Raw genomic sequence first — 23,989 nt, 5'->3', positions numbered from 1 at the left:
GCTAAAATCAGGAAAATACATAAAGCAATGACAATATTTTGTTTCTTCTACAGATCATTTTATTTAAAAAAAAGTATTTGTATAGATGCAATATGTTCAGTTTAAATACAATCTAAAATTAATATTTTTATATAACTTTATAATACTGGGAATGGACTACTTTTAAAACATTTCTCATCTAGTAACAAACAATCGTATGATCAAGCAGCAATTAGCATGGCAGCTAATAGAAAAGCATAGTGTAGGCTTACATTTGTATACAAATACACATAACACAAACAAATAAAACACATTTTGGGAACACATCTGTCTTGTATCAACTCATAAATAATGTAAATCTTGGGAAGTAAGGAAGACATCTTGGACATAACATTTGGTTGTCTGTGTTATGTCCTTCGGAAATACTGTGCCGAGAGCTTTTGTCATAAATACAACAAAAATACTCTTCACTGATAATATTTTAGTGAATGTATTTTTTGTTTGAAGTGTTTGTATTTCATTTCATCTGGAGTGTTTCAGTTTGAGTCCTCGAGGCTACTGCTTTTCTGATCTGAGATGCAGTTACAGAGTCGTGCCATGATACTTTGCAGACTGGGCTCTACGATGCCAAGCAGAGGCCTCTGGGAAGGGTCTCCGTTCCAGCAAGCCTCCATCAGCTGCCAGCATTCTGCATCAAAACTGGCTAAGCGCTCTGGCCTGGCACCTGGAGAGAAAAAAAAGAGTTTAGAGACACAAAATCTGCTGACAGACCAGAGCTGAATATAATTGACACGATAGCCATTTTGTTCTTGCGTGTCAAACTTGCCGCATGGGGTCATACTCAAGACAGCTAAAAAATGCCAGCCCTCATATCTGAATAAAAGCACTTACTTATAAGCCCATGTAGTACCTGAAGGACACTACTGTGACACTACCATTCTTTTGCTGATATGTAAGTCTTCTGAGCCGAGCTCAGAAGACTTACATATCAGTTGTACAAAATATATCAGTTATATAAAATAGTTTTACTTGTTGTGACTGTGTTGTGCTTATTCTTTCTAGTTTGATTGTCATACACAAGGCAGCCATGAGCAAAGTAGAAAAAAGTTAAACTCAAAGGACTCAAATGTCATACAGGGATCATGTTGTCGGGTTGTTGTGCATAATTCTTTGAGAAAGCAGTTCTAATGTATTTCACCTTTTTTAACATTGTTCCAGAGCTGGTCCTTCGTAGAGCATTTCTCGAAGGATTCTGGGAGTTTTACTGAACCGGTACAGAGGTACCAAAAAAGGATCCCAAAGGCATAGACATCTACAGAGTTATCATACTTTCCTGTAGGGAGAGATTTAATATTATATAATACGGTGACACATCAGCTAAAGTGTATAATTTAATTTGACGACAATGTATGTTTATATATTCATTATCTATAGGCTGGGAATGATGTAAACAAGTGATGCACATTTATGGATTACCGTAATTGGTTGATGACCGCTAACATGACCGCTTGGTAATCTTACCTGTGAACAGCTCAGGGGCCATGTGGATGGGAGTTCCAACGACACTGCCGGACATCATGGCTTCCGGTTTGCAGAAGCCCAAATCTGTGATCTTCGCCCGATTCTGTTTGTCCAGCTGTGGGAGGGACAAGGAACACCGGACATCAAGACAGAATGAACAATTTGGTCACAGAAATAGCTACTTTTATGTGCCCTTTGTTCAAGTACCAGCACCCATTTTGTGTTCTAAAAATATTGCCTCTTTAAAAGTTGTCAAAGGACACAGTGGTATGTGTGAATTGAAGGTGATGAGGTACTTATTACAGTATATGTGCTGTACCAACAGCAATACATAAACACTAACCATCTCAAAATGTCACGTCAATGTATGCTCATCGATTCCAATTTAACTGATCTATGCCACTGCCTTTCTATAGTCCTCCTTTCAACCCCACTGTCAAAGGCTCCAGTCCATACTCACCAAAACATTCTTCAGCTTTATGTCTCTATGCAAGAGACCCTGGCCATGCAAAAAGCGAATCCCTTCCACCACATCCAGAGCAATCAGAAGTCTCTCCCTTAGTGGAAGACCAGCCTGGAACACACAAACCAACCATTGACCATTGGGGAATATGGATAAGTTGGATAGTTGTGAACATTGCACCAACTGAGTACAGGCCCTCTGTTCTTTTCTATACAGTGCAGCAGGGGTCGGCAACCATTTTGACATGAAGTGCCATGCTTTGATTTTCTTGCTAGTCAGTGTGCCATATCAACATTATTTTTAATTAATAACACCACATCAAAAGACAATATTCAACAGATTTGAAAATATTGAAATATTTTCTTTAACATCAGGACATTGTCTCAGAGCAAATGACCCACCTATCTCCCAGACGGCCCAGTCAGAGTTCAGTTTGAATGCATGTAGAATTATGTGCAGGATTGAATGATACTTTTGTCTTTTTTTGTATTTTATTTATGCCAGTTATCTATGCCAATGTTGGCAGTCGTGCCCAGTCACCTTTAAGCCTGTATAGAGGTCCCTGTGTAGTCGCTCCATAATAAGTAGCACAGCAATGCTGGAACCACCTCCGTAGGTGTGATCAATGACAGAGCCATGCAAGTCCACCAGGCGCTCATGCTTTGGCAGGGATCTAAAAAGGACACACACACACACACACACACACACACACACACACACACACACACACACACACACACACACTTTGAATATATATTTGAAATAATAGAAATACAGTGTATCATGTATATTAATTCACACGAACAATTTGAATGTATATTTGAAATAATAGAAATACAGTGTATCATTTATATTAATTCACTTGCGATTGCACTCAAAGCTGCCCATTTGACATACAACTGTGAAACTCTTCTTGAGATGTCCACAGGGGGGCAAACCCATCACAACCGTCACCCATGATTCTCTCTCCAAGTTACTAGTAACATTTTGCTCTCATGTGGTACTGTACTGACTAAGTGAAAAATGGCCACTGTGTGAGTTTGACCAATAACTAGGGTAGGTACCCTCACAAAAACATGCAGTAATCCTGGTCTCTAGTCTAAACTACCTCCCCCTGGCCAGCCGGGGCACCTGATGGAGGGCAAAGGAACTGGTCGGAATAACGTGTTCCTTCCATGCGCTACGGGGAAACTCTCCCCTGTCAGGTGAAAAGAAGCAGCTTGGACTCCTCATGCATAGAAGGAAGCATGAGGTCAGTCCGTTGCCCCCCAGGTTGGCAGAGGAAGTGTAGCGCCCAGGATTACATTAGATAATTGACACTGGGTGAAAAAATGGGTTGCAAAATCGTGGGATAAAATAAATTAAAGAAAATAATAACATGGACCAGCATGTACCTATCTAAATACTATTAATGTCAACGAAGTCCACACCCACAACAACAGAGGGAGTTCAACAAACCATGTGCAACCCAGATTCTGCACTAACAAGGGACTAAATTTATTTCGCTCCTATGCCACAAAAATGTAGACATGAATCCCTTGACTCCTTAAAAAGCGCTCTCAAAGAGCACCTGAATCCCCCACCCACCCCTTTTTTGCTCACTGTATGTCTCTTTTCCCTTCTTACCTCCCCTATGATGATTTCCTGTTTTTGGCTATATAGAAGTGTATATTTGTACGTCTCAATGTTATGATGAATTGAAAATTGTGGACCCTATTGTAAACAAGTGTAATGCTTTATGGTGTTAATAAATACTTCAATCAGCATTAACCACTTACCGTTAAGCCCTACTGTATATACTTAGCCAATTTATAAGCTCACAATACATCACATAGTGACTCGTTCTGCAATGAATGAATGAATGAAACATGACTATGCCACTTCCCAACACAATATGCTCACAAAAATTAAAAACAACATTTTATGCAGGGTCTTGTCCTGTTGTCCGGGACAAGTAATAAATCTTTCTGGACAAGTGCATTCTAAATGTACAATATAGACATTATTTTGTGGCAAACCGAACCACAAAATAATTCTGTGGCTTCTTTCTTTACTTTCAAATGGAAGCACTACCCTACGTAATTTATTTTATACGGCAACTGGCCATTATAACTACTTTCTTTGTGCTAAACGAGTGACTCGATGATTACATGAAACATTTAAAACATCAATCAAATGAAGAACATGAATTAAAAAACTATACACTATTCAGCAAATAGGCGACCCGGTCTATTGACAAAGCATACCGATCGATGGATTTCTGTTAACTTGTTAGCCCTAGAATGTCTGTGATCTTGCATACATTTCATGTATTCCAAATACACAGCCATAGATCGGTCCCATCCACTCGTGGTTAGCAGATGTGCTGCCTAAATCTGCTCAGCACGCCATGTGTACTCACCCAATAATTAATTCCTAAGACTTGAAGTCAGATATTGTCCTCTAGTTTCGTTTCATATTGTCCATTGAAGGTTATGGCAGAAAACATGTATTTAGTAAAATATCTCAGGTGGTGATATTTGACTAAGCACACGTTTTCTGCCATAACTTTCAAATGGATATGAAACTAGAGGACAGTATCTGACTCCAAGTCTTAGGAATTAATTATTGGGTGAGCACATGGTTACACAGACGAGGTCAGTCTGCTAACCTTGTGCGGATAGGACCAATCTATGGTTGTGCATCAAAGACATTCTAGGGCTATTAAACTTGTAAATAAACTTCTAATATTCAAACATGAATTCAACAAAACCAACTTAGAGTTAGCCGATTTAAAATGTATTTGTGTGCTCGACAAGTGACTTCTGTGCCGGGAACAAGTGCCTCAAAAAGTTAATGTCAAGCCCTGATGTATGTAACAGTATGTCAACATATCAGTACGTATTAAATAAGCAGGGTGTGGTGGTTGGACACCAAACCTGTTGGTGTGCATGTATTATTTTATCTTGGCATACGGCTCCGCTACATTTTTTCCCTACTTGGCACAATTAAACACCATAATTAAACATTAAATACACCAAACCTGTTGGTTTGGTGTGTTGGTTTCATTGAGGGTGGAAAACAAAGCTAGTCGGGTCAAGTCTAGTCAAGCTGAATCGGTTCCATGCAATAGGAAAGCACCATTTATCAAGTTTATCTGTGTGCTGCCTCTAATTCTGCAATTTCACCCTCCACTGACTCACCTTGTGTAATGAAATTCAAGAGCCAGATCATTCCAGTGTTTATCATCGGGTGGTACCACAGATTTTAAGGCACATGGGTAGCGACCACCCCAGTTGTCACACAGGTACACCACTCCATACTGGCCACGGCCCAACTCGCGGCCAAGCTTCGGCTTGCCTGTTAGAACACAAAGCAATGCAGTTGAGTCAGAAAGCATTCACAAAGCAATGCAGTTGAGTCAGAAAGCATTTAGTTAACAAAACATGAGGTCAGATAACTGATAAAGAATAGATTTAACCAATAATTATTATAGAATAAGAATACAAGTGTGCATGTATTATTTGGCATTCGGCTCCGCTACATTTTTCTCCCTACTTGGCACAATTAAACACCATAATTAAACATTAAGAGCAGGGAGATAGATATACAATAACAACCCCCATGGGGAACAGAAATAACAGAGCCCACCGGTGATGCTGGGGTGGCGGTGGGAGCAAACATCACATAACAACCATATGCAGAAGGAAGGCAGGAAGAAGCATGCAGTCTAGGTGAGCTTAAATACCCCGCCCAATTGTGCAGCTGACTTGCCACATCAGCGAATGACATCTGGGTCTTGCACACACTGAATACACCCACATAGAAATGCAGCATATTAAGTTATTAACCCCTTGAGTTTATGTATGCGCCCTTGAGCATATAAACAAATAAAGTAAAGTATTGTTCGATAAATTGACATACAGGAAAAAGACGATTTGATCCTCAGTGTTAACATAACTCACTATGAATGCTACCCTCTCTGAGTTAAATGAACACTGAGGATTTGACTGTGTGTTTGTCACAATGACTCACCATGCAGCAGAACATCTCTGAGGGACCGGCTCTCCAGAGATAGACGTGCCAAACGAGGGGCGTGGTCTTTTCTAACACGCAACCACAGGTCTTCGGTACGCTCCAGGCGTCCTGTATGGCCTTCCTCCAACTGCAAACACGCAATAAACACATTTTTCTGAAATGATGCCTCTGCATGGAAGGGTGGAAACAAGCAGCGCGACAGAAAGAATCAATTAGCATCAACTGCTAATCAATGTGTTCCAGTGCATGGCGTATGAGCCTGCTGATCAGAGCACTACCTTCCACCAGAATCACATGACTGGCCTGTTCAAGGCCTACTGTCCTTTGGAAGCTAATCAAAGAGAGGCTTTGAAGTGACTGAAAAAGCCATTAGAATGCCTGTCATAGGCTTTACTCTGATTATTAGGGCAATTTCATTAAATTGTTAACTTGTGCATGTTCAGTTCATATTATACAGCTTTGTATATTCCAGTTATTGACCTTATAGTAATAGTCGTCAGAATTCCCTCCTGTTAAATCTAGTGATATTAATTCTAGGGGTGCACGATTGTGAAATTTGCAGGGTCATATCCGCTGATACCGATTCTGACCAATTCCGATATTATACAGAGGACCACAATGGAAACAAGCCCTAGCCCTAATCAATAAATTGCATAATACTTTTCCTAGTGTCCGTTTTCACAACTGAATGACTACTGAATGAGAAGTACACAAATTCATAATTTCTTTTTTGTATTGCAGGTGAAAATCGATTAAATAATCTGTATTATTTTGAGACCATTCCGATATGGCCAATTACGATTATGCTATGAATCCCTAATTAATTCCTTGATTATGGATGGACTGTGACAACGCATTATTGTGAATGTATTTTTATGTTGAGCAGGGGCTGCAAGTCAAATGGCCAATTTTCCTGTATTTCCTCAATTGTAAGGAGGAAACATATTTATTATTTAATATAAATAATTATTACTATGCATTAGTATCCATCCATACACAGGAGACATACTGATATATACTGTCCAATGAGACGACAATGGCTGCAATTATGGATGGCTGAAGTGTCAGGCAGTGTGTGTGTGTGTGTGTGTGTGTGTGTGTGTGTGTGTGTGTATGGACAGACACCTTACAGATACATTCAATTATGACAATTATTAAGGACCCTCATTATTGTATTCTGAAATGGATTTAACTGGAACACCCTAATAGTCCCAATAAAGTGGTTAGGAAAGAAAGAAAATTACAACAAAGCATTAAATTAAGTAAGCACGACCACCAGATTTAGATAAGGAGGAAGAGAAAGAAAGGAAAGAAGGAAGGACACAAATTAAGAAAGAGCGAAAGTGAAAGACAAAAAGATACACTGCCCAGTGTCTACTGCCCAGTGACTTCTCGGCGGGTAGGCTACAACCAAATGGACCCATAACAGTCCATTTGGACAGTCTCAGAGTTTATTGTTAATTATAAAAAGCCCTATTCGCACAGGATTAGTATTACCCCGGGACCCCAGGTAATATGGAATAATCACAGAGGACGTCTGTGTTTTTAAATCACATGCGAATCTCCCATGTCGGTGATTTGGGCTGTAATAATTACAGGCCAAATTACCTACCATAATTCAGCAAATACCCCCGGGGTAATACTAATCCTGTGCGAATCGATCATGTCGATCATGTCCAATAATCCAATTGTACAACTTTAAATGTAGCGTGCGTGCATATATACATTCATGTTTCACTTTTCTCTCGCTCTCACTACGGCTTTTGAGAGAGAGAGAGAGAGAGAGAGAGAGACGGAGAGCCAATTCAATCTCTCTAATGAATCAAAGGTCTCATGACAGAAAACACTAGCTTCTTAAATAAAGTTGTTGCGCAGATATACACGCACAGTCGTGCTCTGATGAGAACATATATTGTACCAACCAGTGTTACATGCCAATAAAGTATTAGCCCACCTGATTGATCCTCCGGTCTATTTGAAGAAATAATCCAGTTTTTATGAGCGAGGACATGAAGAATGTTTTCAATCTGGTTTTGCTGACGAACCATGATACATGTCATGTTATGGTTTAAACCTTTAAGGGCAGATGGTCATCTTATTTCAGACCTTGCGCTGCGTGCCTAATTGATCTGACCTGACCTATAGGCTACTTTTGCACAGCTGGAATGATGCAATTAATCCAACAATATAGGCTATGCACATTTTAAATTGCTGCCATACACGTAATTGTATTTTTTCACATGAGATTTGAGCCTTGTAGATGGAAATGTATAGGCTACACAGTTTTGATTAATTTATACACTCTTTAGCAAGATATATGAATATGTCTGAGGAGAATGCAATGACCCTATGCTGTGCTGTGGAAATCGCACATCTCTCTCTGGGGTCACCTGGAGTAATACTAGTCCCGTGCGAATACGGGACTAGTATTACTCCAGGTGACACACCCTGTTGTTGTTTCCACACACATTAAATACAGATAGACAAATATATTTACATTTCATAGCACAATTCTGGAGAATTACGGCAGCAGCTGGATATTAATTCATGATGTATGATTATTCTTTTTCATTTGTTTTGTATTTTTGGACATTTCCTGATGTTTCTTCGAAGATTTTGTTTAGTTTTTGTGCTGCCATGGGGTTGGGGGGGGGGGAATATATGTGAATAATTGCTTTGAAAATACTATGTTGTAAAGAAAAATCAATAAACATATGTTAAAAAATAAAGAAATCGTGATGTATGAATCCTTGTTTCTTCATTAACGTTTCATTCATTAACCCATTCTGGACGGGAACCCCTTCTGGTGATTTAAGCATTATGTTGTACCTTAGCCATTCAAAAATAGCAGATCTACGAGCTTGTAGATCTGCTATCTTGGAAAATCTTGAAAATGTGGCGCAAATCGTTGAATATATATTCTTTCAGAGCAAACGTTTTTAACTCAAATCTTTGCTTCTGCGAGGTCCCTGGAACAACTTATTTTGAGATGGGATCCGTGGCCAAATCATCATCATACTATAATTCACTCAATGTCTAAATGGATGAAAGAATGTCTGTCTGAATGTCTGAAACACTGTCGTAGCTCCTCACTGCCTGCACCAATCGCTCTGACTTTTAACACAGGCATTGACCATAATTTTATGGAGGTCTTAACGAAGCCCTTTTTTCACTTTAACCTCCTAGATGACAAATCCATTGAGAAACAGACCTTTGCTCTCCGCGGTCATGGAGCTGCCGTAAACAACCCAACTACCCTATATGACAAATAACAATGACAGATATAACAAATAATATACAGACTTAAAAACATAAATGTAAAAATAGCGGAAATAGCTGATCTACCAGCATACAACACATGTATGACTTGTTGTAAGCTTGTAGATCAGCTATTTCTGCTTTTATTTTAACGATTTAAACGATTACGCAAAAATAATTCAGATTATCTGAAATAATTGAAATTAAACGATTATGTAATAATTGTGACGGGCCAAAAATCAGCGACAGTCACCAACAGAGGAAGCTCACCTGGCGCAGAGAAGCAGCAAAAGCATCATGGGAGCTGTTGAGGCGCGTTCTGAACTGAGAGCAAATGCTCCTCGCCAGCTTGGCAGCACTGAGGCTTTCTATGGCATCCTGGGCCACCTTCCGCTTCCACTCTGGGCTGATGGCAGGTGGGTTCACAAACGTTATCCTTTGGATTATCTACAGGAGAGTAAAACAAACTACAATTTGAACAAAATGGCTAATTGCTCATTCCCACCATATAAATCACCCAATTCTTTTGATAGATGTGTGTTACAGCAGCACCTACCTGTTTGATCTGCTCCCAAAACAGACGTGTAACAGAGGATCCAGAGTGAAAGGTCACTTCCACGTGATAGGCAGCATTTAATATCTAAGGCAGAGGAGAGAAGGCATGGCAGATGAGGGAAAAATATACCCCATGATTCCAACACGGTTACAGCAGCAGTTCCCAAACCTTTTTGGCCATGCACCCCGTTACCTCCTGACCTAGCTGATGCACCCAGCCACATGGAAATATAAATTGCATATGCTATATAATATTGAGAATACTGATATAGACATATATTTCCTTTTTATCCACATATATGAACCTGAATATGGCATAATATATGCAGCATAGGCTATATTCTGCATTACTTGCCATAATATGTTAATATATTTAAAATAAAACCATAGCACCACCATTAGACTTTTCATGTCGCACACCCCCTAGAAGGCGCTCACGCACCACAAGGGGTGCACGCGCCACAGTTTGGGAACCACTGTGTTACAGCGTTACATTTAACACGCAGTCTTTTGCCATTTAGGGGCCAACAGTACGTTGATATTGATCGATATTCAAAATTGTATTTTTTAAAATTTCTGTACTGTACTTGCGCTAGTTTAACTTTGATATATTATTTATTATATAAAGCTTTAATCTGGATGGATCCCAGCTGACCTGTTTGAGGTGATTGGAAGTGACATTGTGGACAGAGGAATCGATGTGGGATTTCTCTAGGCTGCTGAGACAACGTTCCAAGGTTCCTACAAAGCTCTCCCTCAAGTAGTCCACGGAACTGATCAGCTTGTTGGCAACTGCCTGGTTCAACCGAACCACGATCAGTTCCTGGATCTGGTGGATGCAGGATTTGATCTCCTTCGATGTGACAGGGTCTCCATTGGTTGTCACAATGATGTCTGTGGAGAGAGTGTGTCAGGAAATTGTGAAATCCTGTGCAGTCTACCACATGTGATGTATATACTGTATGAATTAGCACTGTAAAATCGCAGCATACTAACCCTGCAGGGATAATCCCTGCAGGCGTAAAGACTGTGGAACCACTGTTCCCGCCAAATCATTTTAAAATTGCAATGGCCTATGAGGATACTCCAACATTCGGCCGGAGTGACTCACTCAGTCTGTTACATATGTTTGCATTTATAGTTCTATTATAGGACTGGCCCCACTGTTGATCGCCAACCAAAAATACGAACATGACTTAAAGGGCCACTTCAGCCCTTTTGGAACCAGAGCTTATTTTAATGATGTTTAGGACACAAAAAACACTTTCCTGGGGTTTTTATCTGTGTAATATACAAATACTATTAACATTGAGTGACTGCAGTTTCTTCCAGCAGTGAAATGTACCTTTAAGCATAAACATACACATCTTGTGTACATTTGGAACAGAATCTTAATTGCATCAGTCAAAGAATAGTAAATAAATTCTGAAGATGTTAAATTTTAGCCTTCAGATGGTGGTCCGCAGCCAAGGTTCTTGATAGAAAAATTGTTTGAGAACGTCCTAGAAGGCATTTGTAGAATGAGCATCAGGTCTTCATGGGTTAATGAAACAATCACTGCTTGTTTTGCCACAGACAACCTCAGAAGGTAAACTGTTGTTTTACAGTCAAATAAATTACTTTATTACTTATTTGCTGTAATATATATATATACACACACCGGTATACAAATTGTAGGAAACAGTATAATAGTTTTATACTGAAACATTTGCCAAGCACCGTAGTAAAATGTTTTGGTTTTGTATTGCCGCTACCCTAAAAAATAGATTCTGTACAACTTCACCAGGGAAATGGTACGCAATGAAAAAAGAAACACCCTAACTAACATAACTGAAAGAACATTATGTCAATTGGTGGTAAAATACAAGACAATCCTCTCTGTTCTGCCTTGTGTAAATTAACCAACAAAAGAAAAACAAAAAAGTTACAATTGTCTTTTTTGTGTTTGCAGAGTAATTCTGATGCAACTTATCTAGCTGAGAGACAGACGCAAACAAAAACACCTTCACACTCGTAGCAAGACTTAGGGTACATTAAAGCTACAATCTGGGACTTTTTAACTTTCACTTTTATTTTTAACCAATCTGTATGGCATTTCTCTCTAGGTCGTCCTCAGACGAGCCTTCCATCGTCGCCTCCAGTCATCCCAGTTCTCCCTACATCCGGCCAGCTCGTTGGTGCTTTGCGCTCCTGCATCTTTCTTGAGTACATCCACATATGTTAGTATGGGACGTCCTTGTGACCGGTGCCCATGTGTTGGTTCCCACAGCACCAGTTTGCTGGCTGGGAGCTCTTGGTGTCTTTGGCAGTGTCCTGCGAGTCTCATTCTCCTGGCTGCTATTTTGTCGCTCACCCTGAATTTAATTTAATACAATACTAGCACACAGAGTGAAGCAGTGGTTGAAGGTTGTCTCCCTACTAAAAAATTATAATTATAATTTATTATAATTACTACTGTATGGGCATTGAATGGTTGACAAAGTCAATATGTTATTTGAAGCAGATGTCTCCGACGGTCATAGATATACAGTACACCATCTTGAAAATGATTCAAAACAACCAAACCGCCCTTCAGAGAAGTCTGCTACAAAACCAGTGGTGGAAAGTAACTAAGTACATTTACTCAAGTACTGTACTTGTAGCGATGGGCGATCGCACGCACACACATGCACCCACTCACACCACCGCAAGTATTCATGTACATTTCAGTACTCTCACAGACTAACGTCAGCGCAGCAACACGCCCCCGACGCCTGTTATGTTGACTCATGTTTTATCAATGAACTGATCCAAGATGGCGCGGACTGCCAGAGAGAAGCCAGTCTGGAGTGGAGACGTGATCGCAAGTTATAGTCCGCACGGTGCGTTTTAATGAATGAAGACCCAGCTGTAATCGGATCCTGGTGGAGGAGAGAGAACCTGAGAAGTGAATCCTTGGGGCGTTTTCCACTGTCCGTGTGCCTGTCTTGTCGTCGTTCAGCAACGGAGCTGCTCTCTCTGTGACTGGTATCTGACCCCCTACCCCCCCCCATACACACAGTCACACACAAACACCCTGTTGCCTCGTTCTAATCACCCCGGTACAGGCCGTGGGATTTCATTTGTTTTCTTTTCTTTTGGGGTAATAACATTTCATTCAGTGAATGAATAACCCTTGGTGTGTTGTGAATACGTGAATGTTATTGACTGTTCTCTGTGGACGCTACTGTGGACTGGATTTTGGGTGTGGGAAAATATACACGCAATATCAAACTGAGTTCTTCTGTGTCTGTGTGAATTTACTGATTTACTATTGTATTGAGTGAAGGTTTGCTTTTTGGGTAACCTATCCCTGGCTATATGGTTTACAGGTTCATGTGGTACTGCTATATTTATCCATGTAAACCATTGTATGGTTGACTTTCAAAAAAGATTGTGTTATGCATTTGCCTAACTGGCACCACAAAACAGAGTCATCAAGTCAAACCGTTAAGTACCATTTTGAGGTATTTTTACTTACCAAATTTCAATACTTTTACTCTACTTCACCACATCTCGGACAAATATTATTTTACTCCACTATAACTATATGAAGACGTTCGTTACATTTTACTCCACTGTCTACAACTATATGAAAACCTTCGTTACATTGTAGAGCTTGTTTATCATTTCAAACACATAGTTTAGCAAGTGACTGCAGCGCTGACCTGTGAACTCCAGGTTAGCAGCGTCCTCAAGCAGCTGTTCTTTCATGCTACTGAGTGTCTCCACAATCATCTCCTTCATCTCCTCCTGCTTGCGGTTGGCGATGGCCATGAGGGAGGTGAACAGTTCGCCTTCTTTCTCCCGTGTGTATTCTAGCCTGCGCGGCGTTATCTGCAGGTCCCTCTGCATATCGAACGCCTGCAATGAGAGCATATAGTAGCAAGAGTTGTGGATGGTCTCCATAATCTACTGACCACTGAAGACAACATTCACCCCCATTTAGCATACTTGGTTCCTATAGCAGTTTCACTACCACAAATGCAGTCCTGGAAGGTGTTCATTTGGGACCCTGATTGAGTCAGACATTCTTCTGTTCTAAAATAGTACATGAATTCGGGTAACAGTTAATGACGTTTTATTTTTATTTATTCATTATCAAAATTAGCATCCCTAGATACAAAACACTTCTTTGTAATGATGCAGTACAGGTGTAGGCCTAATTCAAGAACAATGTGGATTATACAGATGGAGATGGTACTCTCTCTCCCATACAGACACTAACCTGGTTGATGAACAGATCCAGACACCGAGAATGCACCCCATTGAGAATGTTGGCGGCCTCCACCTGCTGGTTATGAAGCACCTGGCGGGCAAACGGCACCAGCAGCCGATGCAGTCTTTCAAAGGCCTCCCCCAGCACGCTCTGCGGCTTGGTGCCCGTGCTGGGCGTCTGCGTGGGGGCGCCGCAGGAGCAGTTCCCCGCCTGGGAGTGTAGGAAGCCTAAGGAGTGTAGGTGCTTATAAAGCGGGCTCTTCTCTCTCTCCCTGTCTCTTTCTTTTTCCTTCTCTGCTCGGCGGCCGGGCTCGGGGGATGCCTCTGGCAGCGTCGCAGGGATGCGAATGAAGCAGATGGGGAAAGGGAGCATCTCTTTGACCTTTCGAAGGTCGGCGACCTGCTCCGTACTGAGGGAGTCCTGGTTGAGGGCGTAGAGTATGATGGGGGTAACACTGCGAGTGCAATCGTCCAGGGCCTCTTCTATGGGCTGGATACTTGAACACGGTGCCACCATGATCTTTGCTTCCTGAAAATGAACAGTGTTGTTTCTCCCATCAGATCAACTGTTCATATAGGGCTTGACGATTGTCATAAAAATATTCAATATTGCAATATTGTGTTGAACATATAAATCAAAATTAAATGTCGGTTATCTTTTTGGTTTCGAAAGCAAAGACTCCACAATGCCAATATGACAAATAACTTGAATATACAAATAGCTAACACGTAGCATTGCAAACTTGTAGATCTGCTAATTCCCAAAGAAATTTTAAATTAAAATGTATGAAAAGAAATTTACACGATATGATTATGTCGGTTATGCAAAATAATTGTGATCATCTCAAATAATTGGGATTAGGCAATTATGTCATACTCATAACAGGCCTACTGTTCAACACGCACATCTGCATGTCTCAAATTCGTCTGACCTCCTGATTTTACAACTAAGACTTTAAAAAGGAAATTCATCATAATTTCTATTTCACATGCTACTTCCATTTCTGAGCATTGGTGGTCATGGGAAAGGTTATGGCAGGGCAATAAAAAGGCAAAAGTTAAAGATGTGCACAGCTTTTGATAAATTACAACATAAACAAAAATAGAATCGGAGAGAGCGTGAGATGGAGTCAGTGAATGTGGTGGGGGGTGAAGAGAGAAATGGGGTGAAAGAGAGGCAGAAATGACTAACACAGCCACACAAAAGAGACAGTCAGTCCTGTCTCCAAGAAACAAGAGCCGATACCAACTGAGCAGTGAGCAGTCTCTCTGGAACAAAGATAGCCTGCAAACATTTGCCCACAACTAATCAAAATAAGCAGGATCTTTCAATTGCCTTCATGCAGTGTATTTCCAACAGCAGCAGTGATGATAAAATCCCGATTCCCGGTTTCCCGAAGCCATTTTTCTCCACTCAGTCAGTCCTCACATTCATCTTAAAGGGCTTTACGCCTTGCACGCTTACAGAGCAGACCCATGTTTACTGTCTGACCCAGTTATATACATTAAAATACCATGCAGTCAAACAGATAAATTGCTGTATCCAAATTCACCAATTTCTTTTAATAGCACACTTCGAGAGAGTATGCTAATGTCTCAGCCCTTTGCTAATAAGTGGGGTGTTTTAGGCTGTAGGCTGTATGAACTTGTTATTCATAATGGGCTATAGAGCTCAAAAGCATTTTGAGAAATGTGGCAATAGGCTGGCAACATTTATGTCCCATGTGTTATTGTGTGTCTAGGTGGCGGTAAGATGCACAAGGAAACACTGCGATGGAAGGGGGGGATAATTAGCAAGTTGACTCTCTCATCTCTTGGCCTCTCTGAAACAGGGTGTTGTGATTCTGTCAGGGTTGTGTGAATATCACAGTGAGCTGAGAAGTTCTGTGCCTTCACATACAGTACCTCTAGGTAAACAAGTAAACTAAACCCCCAATTATTACACCATCAACCCAACTAAAAGAACACTGTAGTCGACTGCAAAACACTAAACTGAAAGCCATTTTGGAATAAGTTATTTCCTAAAAACAAAATGCAAGTGAATGTAATATAATGTAACTCACACTGAAACGATATCAAGTCCAGCATAAATAAGAGATTCATTCTGCACTGCATCTCTCACATGAAGTGCATGTCTTCCAGACAATGACTCAGCTGTTCCAAACAATAACTCATCTGTTTATGTCCAAATGTAAACATAAAGGACTGACTTTCTGCCACAGAAAGTCAGAACAGACTGGAGAGATACAGGGGGCTGACAGAAACTGAAATTAATTATAATTTGTTTACATTAGTATTATATGAAGCAAATGACTGTAGATTGAATTGTGTGTTAAAGGAGTGTATCAATACATTGTTTCTCTATTAGATCATGATTCAACAGCTCTCTTACTTACAACAGCTGATACTGTACTCAATTTGGGATGGTGACCCGAAGTAAGTAAACAACAGAAAGAAAAACATGAATGATCCATCATCCATGATGATTAACTGTATAACAGTGACCTGGGATTCAGCCATAACCATGGTAACCCCATCACAGCAATGGAGTTGGGGGATTTTTTTTTATGTGGCCTGGTCATGTGAATCGCACCAGACCAGGGCCATTACGTAAGGGGGGCAGCCTAGAAAGCAATGCTGGCTGGGGCTGTCTGAGGCAAAGCTTCCACTGGGACCTGCCGAGAGGCCTTTGTCTAAAGGATTAAACAACATTTTCCACACACCACACGTGATAAGGAATGACTACAATCCACTGACCACGACAAATCAGTTAACCCCAGATACTCTGATCATCAGGTCCCACAGGCTGGAGAGCCGCATGGCTGTACCACTAAGGTTAAGCACTACTTCCTTACTCCACAACATGCAAGCATGTGGTGACCCTGAGCACGAACCTGTGGATCATCAAAAGATGCTCGAAAACATAAAACGGAAGAATTCAAGCAGCCTCTACATCCCTGAATTCCTTTACTAGCCTAGATCAAGTAAAAGGAAAGGCAGAATAACACTGAATAATCAGCTCTAATCAGTAATCTGAGTTCCAGCTAAGCCAAACAGCCACAACTTTGGTTTATATTATATTATATACATCATAAACATGACACTAAGGAAATATATAACCAGTGACAAATTAGCAATAGTAGTATGTATAAAAGGTTGGTGTGGCTATAAATAATCCCAGATATACTGAAGGAACCTGTGCTAATGAAGCATTGCGTTAGTTCATGCAGGGCACGGGAGTCATAAACGTGATCTAGTGAGGGGTGGGAGGGGCTGGGAAGCCACAGTGGCAATACCAGGCGAGCGAACAGAAGTCAAGGCACAGACTCCTGTGTTGTTGGACAACGGACGCGCTCTTATAAGAAACAACAAATATAAAAACTTTGGCGAAAATAGTGAGGAAACATTAAGCCCAAATGTCCGGTTTGCTAATTCACAACTACTACTACTACATATTATAAACTTTCACGACAGCCTAAGTACAAATATGATTTATGAAAAGACTGCTACAGTGAAGTCGGACTGAATGACTGAAACTTTTCTGTTCTCTTTTAGGCCTGGTGTTTTGTTGTGTGTGGGGATTATCCGACTCTCCCGGCTCTTGCCTTGTCACACCCCACCCCACCCTCCCCTCCCTGGTGAAATGTCAGGGAGGAAAAGCGGCTTATCACACCTCATCAAGGTGGTCTGTACAGCGTCCTCCTACACTGGATCTCTGCTTTTCAATTACTGCCACTCACTGCTGCTGCAGGAAAAGCTTGCCTCCACCACCCTAGCCTCCACCTTATAGTTCAAAGTCTTGCATTGCATTAACATTTAAATGTTTGCATGGCTCTAAACTGAATTCAATGTTCTATGACTTTAATGGTAAAATGCATTCAAGTTTGCATGACTCAAATAAAATCAGATTAACTGTCTTGCTATGGTCCCGCTCTTTTATACCTGCGGATTTTGCATAGCGTTCCCTGATTTTGCTTAGCAAAATATAGGGAAAGAGCGGAGCCATTAACGCCAAGTTTAACTATAAAAAAAAATTGATAACGCAAATAAGTCTGATTGTTATTGAATATGATGTAAATTGTAAAGCACTCTTTATTGTCTCCACCAGGCCGAATGCATGGGGAGAGAGTATGTATTGCACTCCGTCCAACAGTGTGAGAGTCCGTCCGTCTGTCAAATTTTACAGAACAGCCTGTTATAGCGCCACCAGGAGGCCAACTTTTGAAAAACAAAATATTACTCTTCCAGATTCTGTCCAAATCCCACAAATCGTTACACACTATCTCTATAGTGTATGTGTTCAAGACGGATCTGTCCGATATTTCAGATTCCAACCAAATTGGCTAACATTGGCTTTCAAAGTTTGCAGGATTGCCCGGTTCTGAACAAAAAGCCTCAAATCATGAACGGAGAGTGCAATTTATGTGAAATCTTTAGTTGGTGGCGTTATAGCGCCACCAACAGGTGATTTTTTGAAAAACCCATTTTTGGAACAAAATGCCTCAAATCATCCAATTGCCATCCAAGGCGTAAGAAGAAATGTCACCCTTTTCACATTGGCCTATTATAGCACCACCAGGAGGCCACAACCTGACCTGCCCTGGTGGAGCCCTGTGCCCCGAGGGGCACTTTTTCTAGTTAGAATTATAATGGCTCCATCCATCATCCATCAATATTATATTTTTCTAACAGTGATGTTCTTTTGCCTGAGTTTGACAGCATAGGGCAGATATAACTTAAAAACACAAAGAAATGACTGACAATGACCGATAACAATAATCTAAATGAATAATGTATAATGGCAAGCATGGCACGTTGTGAGCTTGTAGATCTTATTTCAGAAAATGTTTCAAAAATGTTTGAACCTTTCTCAACATGGAAATGATTAAATTTATGACGAACATGAGCAAAAATAATTGCGTTTGAAAGAGAATACCAGCACTCACGGAACAGTCCTTTAAGGCACTTTATTGTTTCATCTTAAATAGGTATGGTATGCTGCAAGCAGACAGCATAACAATGAACGCAGTTCGGCCTACGGCCTTCGTCAGCGTTGTATCAAAGATAATTGCGATCATGTGACAGGCCTACCTGCAGCAGTGGGTGGTGCAGAGTGATCTCCAGCTCAGCGAGTCTATGGGCAGGGTCTTCACACTCCTCATGGATCTCCAGGTCCTCCCGGGGAACCGTGTCCCAGCGGCCACAGTTGGCTGCCAGCTGCACACTGTGCACCAGCTCATACTGGCCTGGCAGTGCTAGGCTGAGCCGTGTCTGTCTCCCGTGGGTAAAGCACAACTTCCTTCTCTTGCAGACGGAGCCTTGCACCCCTTCACAAGCCTCCCCGGCCTCTGGGCCCAGTGGCAACAGTCTCTCGCCCAGGAGGCAATTGAGCAGCTGATAACGGGCAGCACAGTCCTGGCCCAGCACCAGGATGTAAGGGGCAGCTCCCACTGTGTTGCGCAGGAACTCTTCCTCATGACTGGGGAAAGAGATGCAGCTCAGCTGCCCTAAGACACAGGAGAACATACCAGTTATTGGAGGGGAATACAATAGCTATGGGCTACAACAAAAGTTTCCACAATCAGGGAAAGCCTAAGGTTGAAGCCAAGTTTATAGTTTGTGGTTTCGATTCGATTTCTGGCAAGCAAGTGGCAACACTAGTTTAACCGGAAAGTTTTAGACTTGCATTACTATCCCTCCATAGTTGAGTGTTGCATTCAGGATGACCCTTCAGTTACAGTTTAATGCTGCTCCATTATTTCCTTGGGCCATTATTATTTATTTATCCAACTCACAGGCTTGGTGAACACAGAAGCTTCAATTCAACCTGATTATTTGAGGAGTAATGGCCGTGGACATAATTCACAATGATGCTGAGTCACAGTCAAAAGCATCTGTACAACAAAGAAGAGAACAGAGCTTGGCAATAACCAGCTCTATATGTAAAACCTAACCGCACTCGACACCACCCTCCTCACATTCTGTCCAATACCTTTTGCAGAGGCCCTTGGTCTAATCTGGAATTATCTTGCTGGTATTCACCTTTACCCAACATGATGAAATGCGTTTAACACTGAACTATAGATACTCCAAGTTAGAAAGGGTTGTCAACACTGTTCTTGTTTCCACCAGGCCGGAGACGATGTTTTCATTCCTGTCTGTCTTGCCCGTCAGTCTATGAACAGTTATACTCCAGCAACCTTGGACCAATTAGGATTTTTAAATTTTTTAGCCAATAACTAAGGTTTTCCCTGGATTCCTTGGATCAAAGAGCAACTCTGCACATGGGCAACGCCCAGTTCCGCCTGTCAAAGGTTTCTGCCATTTTTTGTTTTATTCCAAACACTTCTTGCTACTACTTCTACTAACTAGGGATGCACCGAAAATTCGGCCACCGAAAATATTCGGCCGAAAATGGCTAAAAATGTATTTTCGGCCTATTCGGTTTCGGCTCAAATAAGCCGAAAAATATCACTGAATAGTAGTAGTGGTCCTAAAGTTGTGAATCGAACTAAACTGCGAGGAAAACACAGATGTACAAGCCCAACGCGCTGTGCATTGCGACGGGTAGATAGCTTGTAGATCTGCTACTTTCAGCGCAGGAAGGGCGCATGCTTATGACGCTCTTTAACTATGCATCATTCAGCCGTCAGCGACAGTCGCAACACAACACACGAGCAGCAGTCACGGGCAGCAGCAGATAAGACACAACTGTATTGCACATATCTGTGCTTTCATCCACGATTCCATAGCCTTCTAAATCTTATTTCCCATCCACGGGCACAAGCAACGTGATATTAGCAGCTTCCACCCGATCTGTGGTGGTGTTCTGTTGACAAGGGAAGCTAGTAGCTAGCATGGGAGCTAACGTTAGTTTTAACACTATGTACTTTGCATCCGTTCCCCAACCCCTCACACTCGCTGCTGCGTTTACACGGGCAGACACAAAGACGAATGGGAATATCATTTGGAGCTTTAACAATGAATGATAGACTGTATCGTTGTGTCCCGTGTTTAATGGTCAGGGTCACTGTCCACAGCAGGCAGACCTGTCAAAACGATGCACTTCCCAAAAAAAGACATGCCACCACCTATAAATTCAAACCCACCTCTGGAATCTCATTCCACTTTAATTTATTTTATTCCATAGTCTTAGTTTTTCTCTAATAAAGTTGTTTTTATTTGTTTTCTCATGTTCTCCTTGAAAAGTGTAAATAAATAAATATATATTATATATAAATATATAAATAAATATATAAATATAAATAATATTATCACTATCATTATTGCCTATGCTTATGTAGAAAAAAAGCTCACTGCTCAGGTCAAATAGGCCTAGTGATATGCGATTAAAATGTGATTAATTAATCACAAAGCCTCTAATTATTTAGATGTTTTTTAATGGACCCATAAGTGTTTATTATTTAAGTTAGGTTTTGCCATAATCATGTCTTTTGTCATAATCAGGTAGCTTTACAACAAAGATGTATTCGGCTATTCGGTATTCGGTTTTCGGCCAACTGTTTCCTATATTCGGTATTCGGTTTCGGCCAAGAATTTCCCTTTCGGTGCATCCCTACTACTAACTCAAACAAAAGGTACACATTATCTCTGTAGTGTGGTCGGTCACATGATCAAGATGTATCGGTCAGATTTGTCTGATTCCATTCTGACTACGATTGTCTTCCAAAGTTTGCAGGAGGGGCCTGTTTTGCACTAAATGCCACAAATCATGAATGCAGCATCCAATTGCCATGAAAGTTTGCACGCATAGGCTTCATTGTGGTCTGGTGGATACCTGCGAAACTGAAGACTTGTGGTCCATTTCACTTTCCTCACCATGAAAAGAGAAACCACTAAACAAGAATTGGCTACCAACATGCCACAAAACTTAACAGCAATACCTAACTCTGTAGATGTGAATCAGCATAAAAAAACAGTAAGAGTTCAGGACTTCAGGTCCAATGTGTGGGATCTGTTTGGACACAGATAAGCTCTCTGTGTGATAAATTGCTCCCATGAAATGTGACAAACCAGCTCACTAGTACACTCTCTCTCTCTCTATCTCTCTCTCACACACATACCACCCCCCCATACACACACACACACACACACACACACGGCCTGACCTAAACATGCTTTTGATATAAATCACTTTCATTTTACCTAACCCTGTAATATCTATTTTCCATTGGACGCATACAAATAACTTCACAGCAGAAGAATGCTGCTCTTTCTACCCATGTTTTCCTCACAATGGAGATAGAAAAGGATACATCTTAAAGTTTTGCTAAAACAAAGTCTTAAATGTTAATAGAGAAAGAGTGTGTGTGTGTGTGTGTGTGTGTGTGTGTGTGTGTGTGTGTGTGTGTGTGTGTGTGTTGCTGACAGATGCCGACTGTTCTGTAGCAGGTGCAGGAACTCAACTCACCTGCCTCCAGAGAAGCGCCCTCCGAGCTGATGGCTGATGCACAAGCGTTGCTGTAATTCTGTCGGATTTCCCGAAAGAATGCATTAGTCTCTTTTAGGTTCTTTTTCAGTTGGATGGAGTGCTTGTTGTAGCTGCTAAAGGTCCGTGATAATTCTCGGGCTAAGGCGGTGGTTTTCTGTGTATTTCCCTCCATGGCAACTAGTTTGGTTTGTTAGATTTGTACAATGTAACGTTCCTCCAAGAAGGCAGGTGCCAAGACGTGCTATAGCCCCCCAAATGAAGCGTTTAGAACACACAAGTAAAGGCTTCTTCAGTCTATCATGCTCAGAAAGTCAAATTGCCATTGATCACAATCGGTCTCGATGACAAATCAAGTGGAAGACAAAAAAGCGTAGTAGTCCAAGCAGCGATGTCATTTGTGTTAGTGTTCGACAACCAAATTCCTCCAAATCTCCCTAAATGTGAGTGAATAAAAGCAATACATTGGCGCGATTAATACAATGTTAATGTGAAGCTAGCACGGCTAGCTTCACGGTTAGCCTCGAGAGCCAATAATACTATAGTGTTAACTCTTCTAGACAATTATTATTAAGATTTAACGTTACTTTGCTGCAACTTCATGTAAGACTGGTCGTGTCTCAGTTAACATACATTAAACCGAGGAGTGGTTTGCAAAAGACGTCATGTCAGCAAAGTCAGGTGCCAGCGTTGTGTTTATTGCTAATAACCTAATTATTTTTCCTATCCAGCAGGCTCTCATCACCCGGTGTGTCTCGGTCTGGCAGCGACTCTGGCTCATCGACATGCCCATCCACTCCCTGTTTGCAGCCCTGCAGGGGCCATAGCGGAACATAAGCAGCGGCCTAGTCACAACAACTCGTCTGAAACGTTAGTATCCTCCTCCGTGGTAAAGCGATCTTCCCAAGTCGTCTCTGGTCCAAGGAAGCTGGGAGACATCTTCAGCGTCAATGAATCATCATCGGACGTTGTGTTTTATTTTTAAAATATGATGGTTAGCAGGATGAAGACCACGGCGATGACACAAGCTGAAGTGTAACAGTTTCAAGCCCCAAACAGTCAAGCTATCAAATCAGTGCAAAAAGTTAAGTCGACAAGAGAATAGTTGGGAGGGGAGTGGGCTGGGCTGGGCTGGGTCAGTGTAGCGCAAAGCAATCTGGGACATGTAGGCCAATCGAGAGGTATCATATTTGTAGAGTTTTATTTTGTATTTTTGTACATAGACATATATCTATGTTTTTGTACACTGCACATGGGTGGTGGCGTATGTCTTGTTAGTTGTTATCACACACAGTGAGACTGTGTAGACACAATCGTCGAGAAACTCGTGGATTTATGAAAGGCTGAAATTATCAAGCGCAGCACTGAGCACTGTGAGCACAGCTGAGCTTACCCCGCATGCACACTGTCGCGCGCAGACGCGTCAGAAGAACCTGACGCCCTTCTTCGTGGGGTTTTTAGGCCCAATCCCAATTGCCTCCCTCAAGCAGTGTTGCCAACTTAGCGGATTT

The 23,989-nt window shown here is 41.4% G+C and overlaps 1 protein-coding gene across 1 annotated transcript; it reads right to left on the bottom strand.

Moving 5' to 3' along the window:
• Window positions 1-47: 47 nt before the first annotated feature.
• On the bottom strand, window positions 48-23,567 carry dstyk (dual serine/threonine and tyrosine protein kinase). Its single transcript, XM_080773799.1, has 14 exons — window positions 22,461-23,567; window positions 19,121-19,536; window positions 14,040-14,558; window positions 13,480-13,675; window positions 10,449-10,687; window positions 9,795-9,878; window positions 9,509-9,685; window positions 5,978-6,107; window positions 5,146-5,302; window positions 2,504-2,636; window positions 1,961-2,074; window positions 1,501-1,615; window positions 1,178-1,312; window positions 48-703 (listed from the first exon to the last, which is right to left on the bottom strand). The coding sequence occupies exons 1-14, from the start codon at window positions 22,651-22,653 to the stop codon at window positions 516-518; spliced, it is 2,796 nt and encodes a 931-aa protein (XP_080629925.1). The 5' UTR covers window positions 22,654-23,567; the 3' UTR covers window positions 48-515.
• Between the last annotated feature and the right edge of the window lie 422 nt (window positions 23,568-23,989).

This window comes from Protomyctophum bolini (genome assembly GCF_963924005.1).
Source record: "Protomyctophum bolini genome assembly, chromosome: 2".
Lineage (NCBI taxonomy): Eukaryota > Metazoa > Chordata > Actinopteri > Myctophiformes > Myctophidae > Protomyctophum > Protomyctophum bolini.
This window is presented reverse-complemented; position numbering and strand designations above follow the sequence as displayed.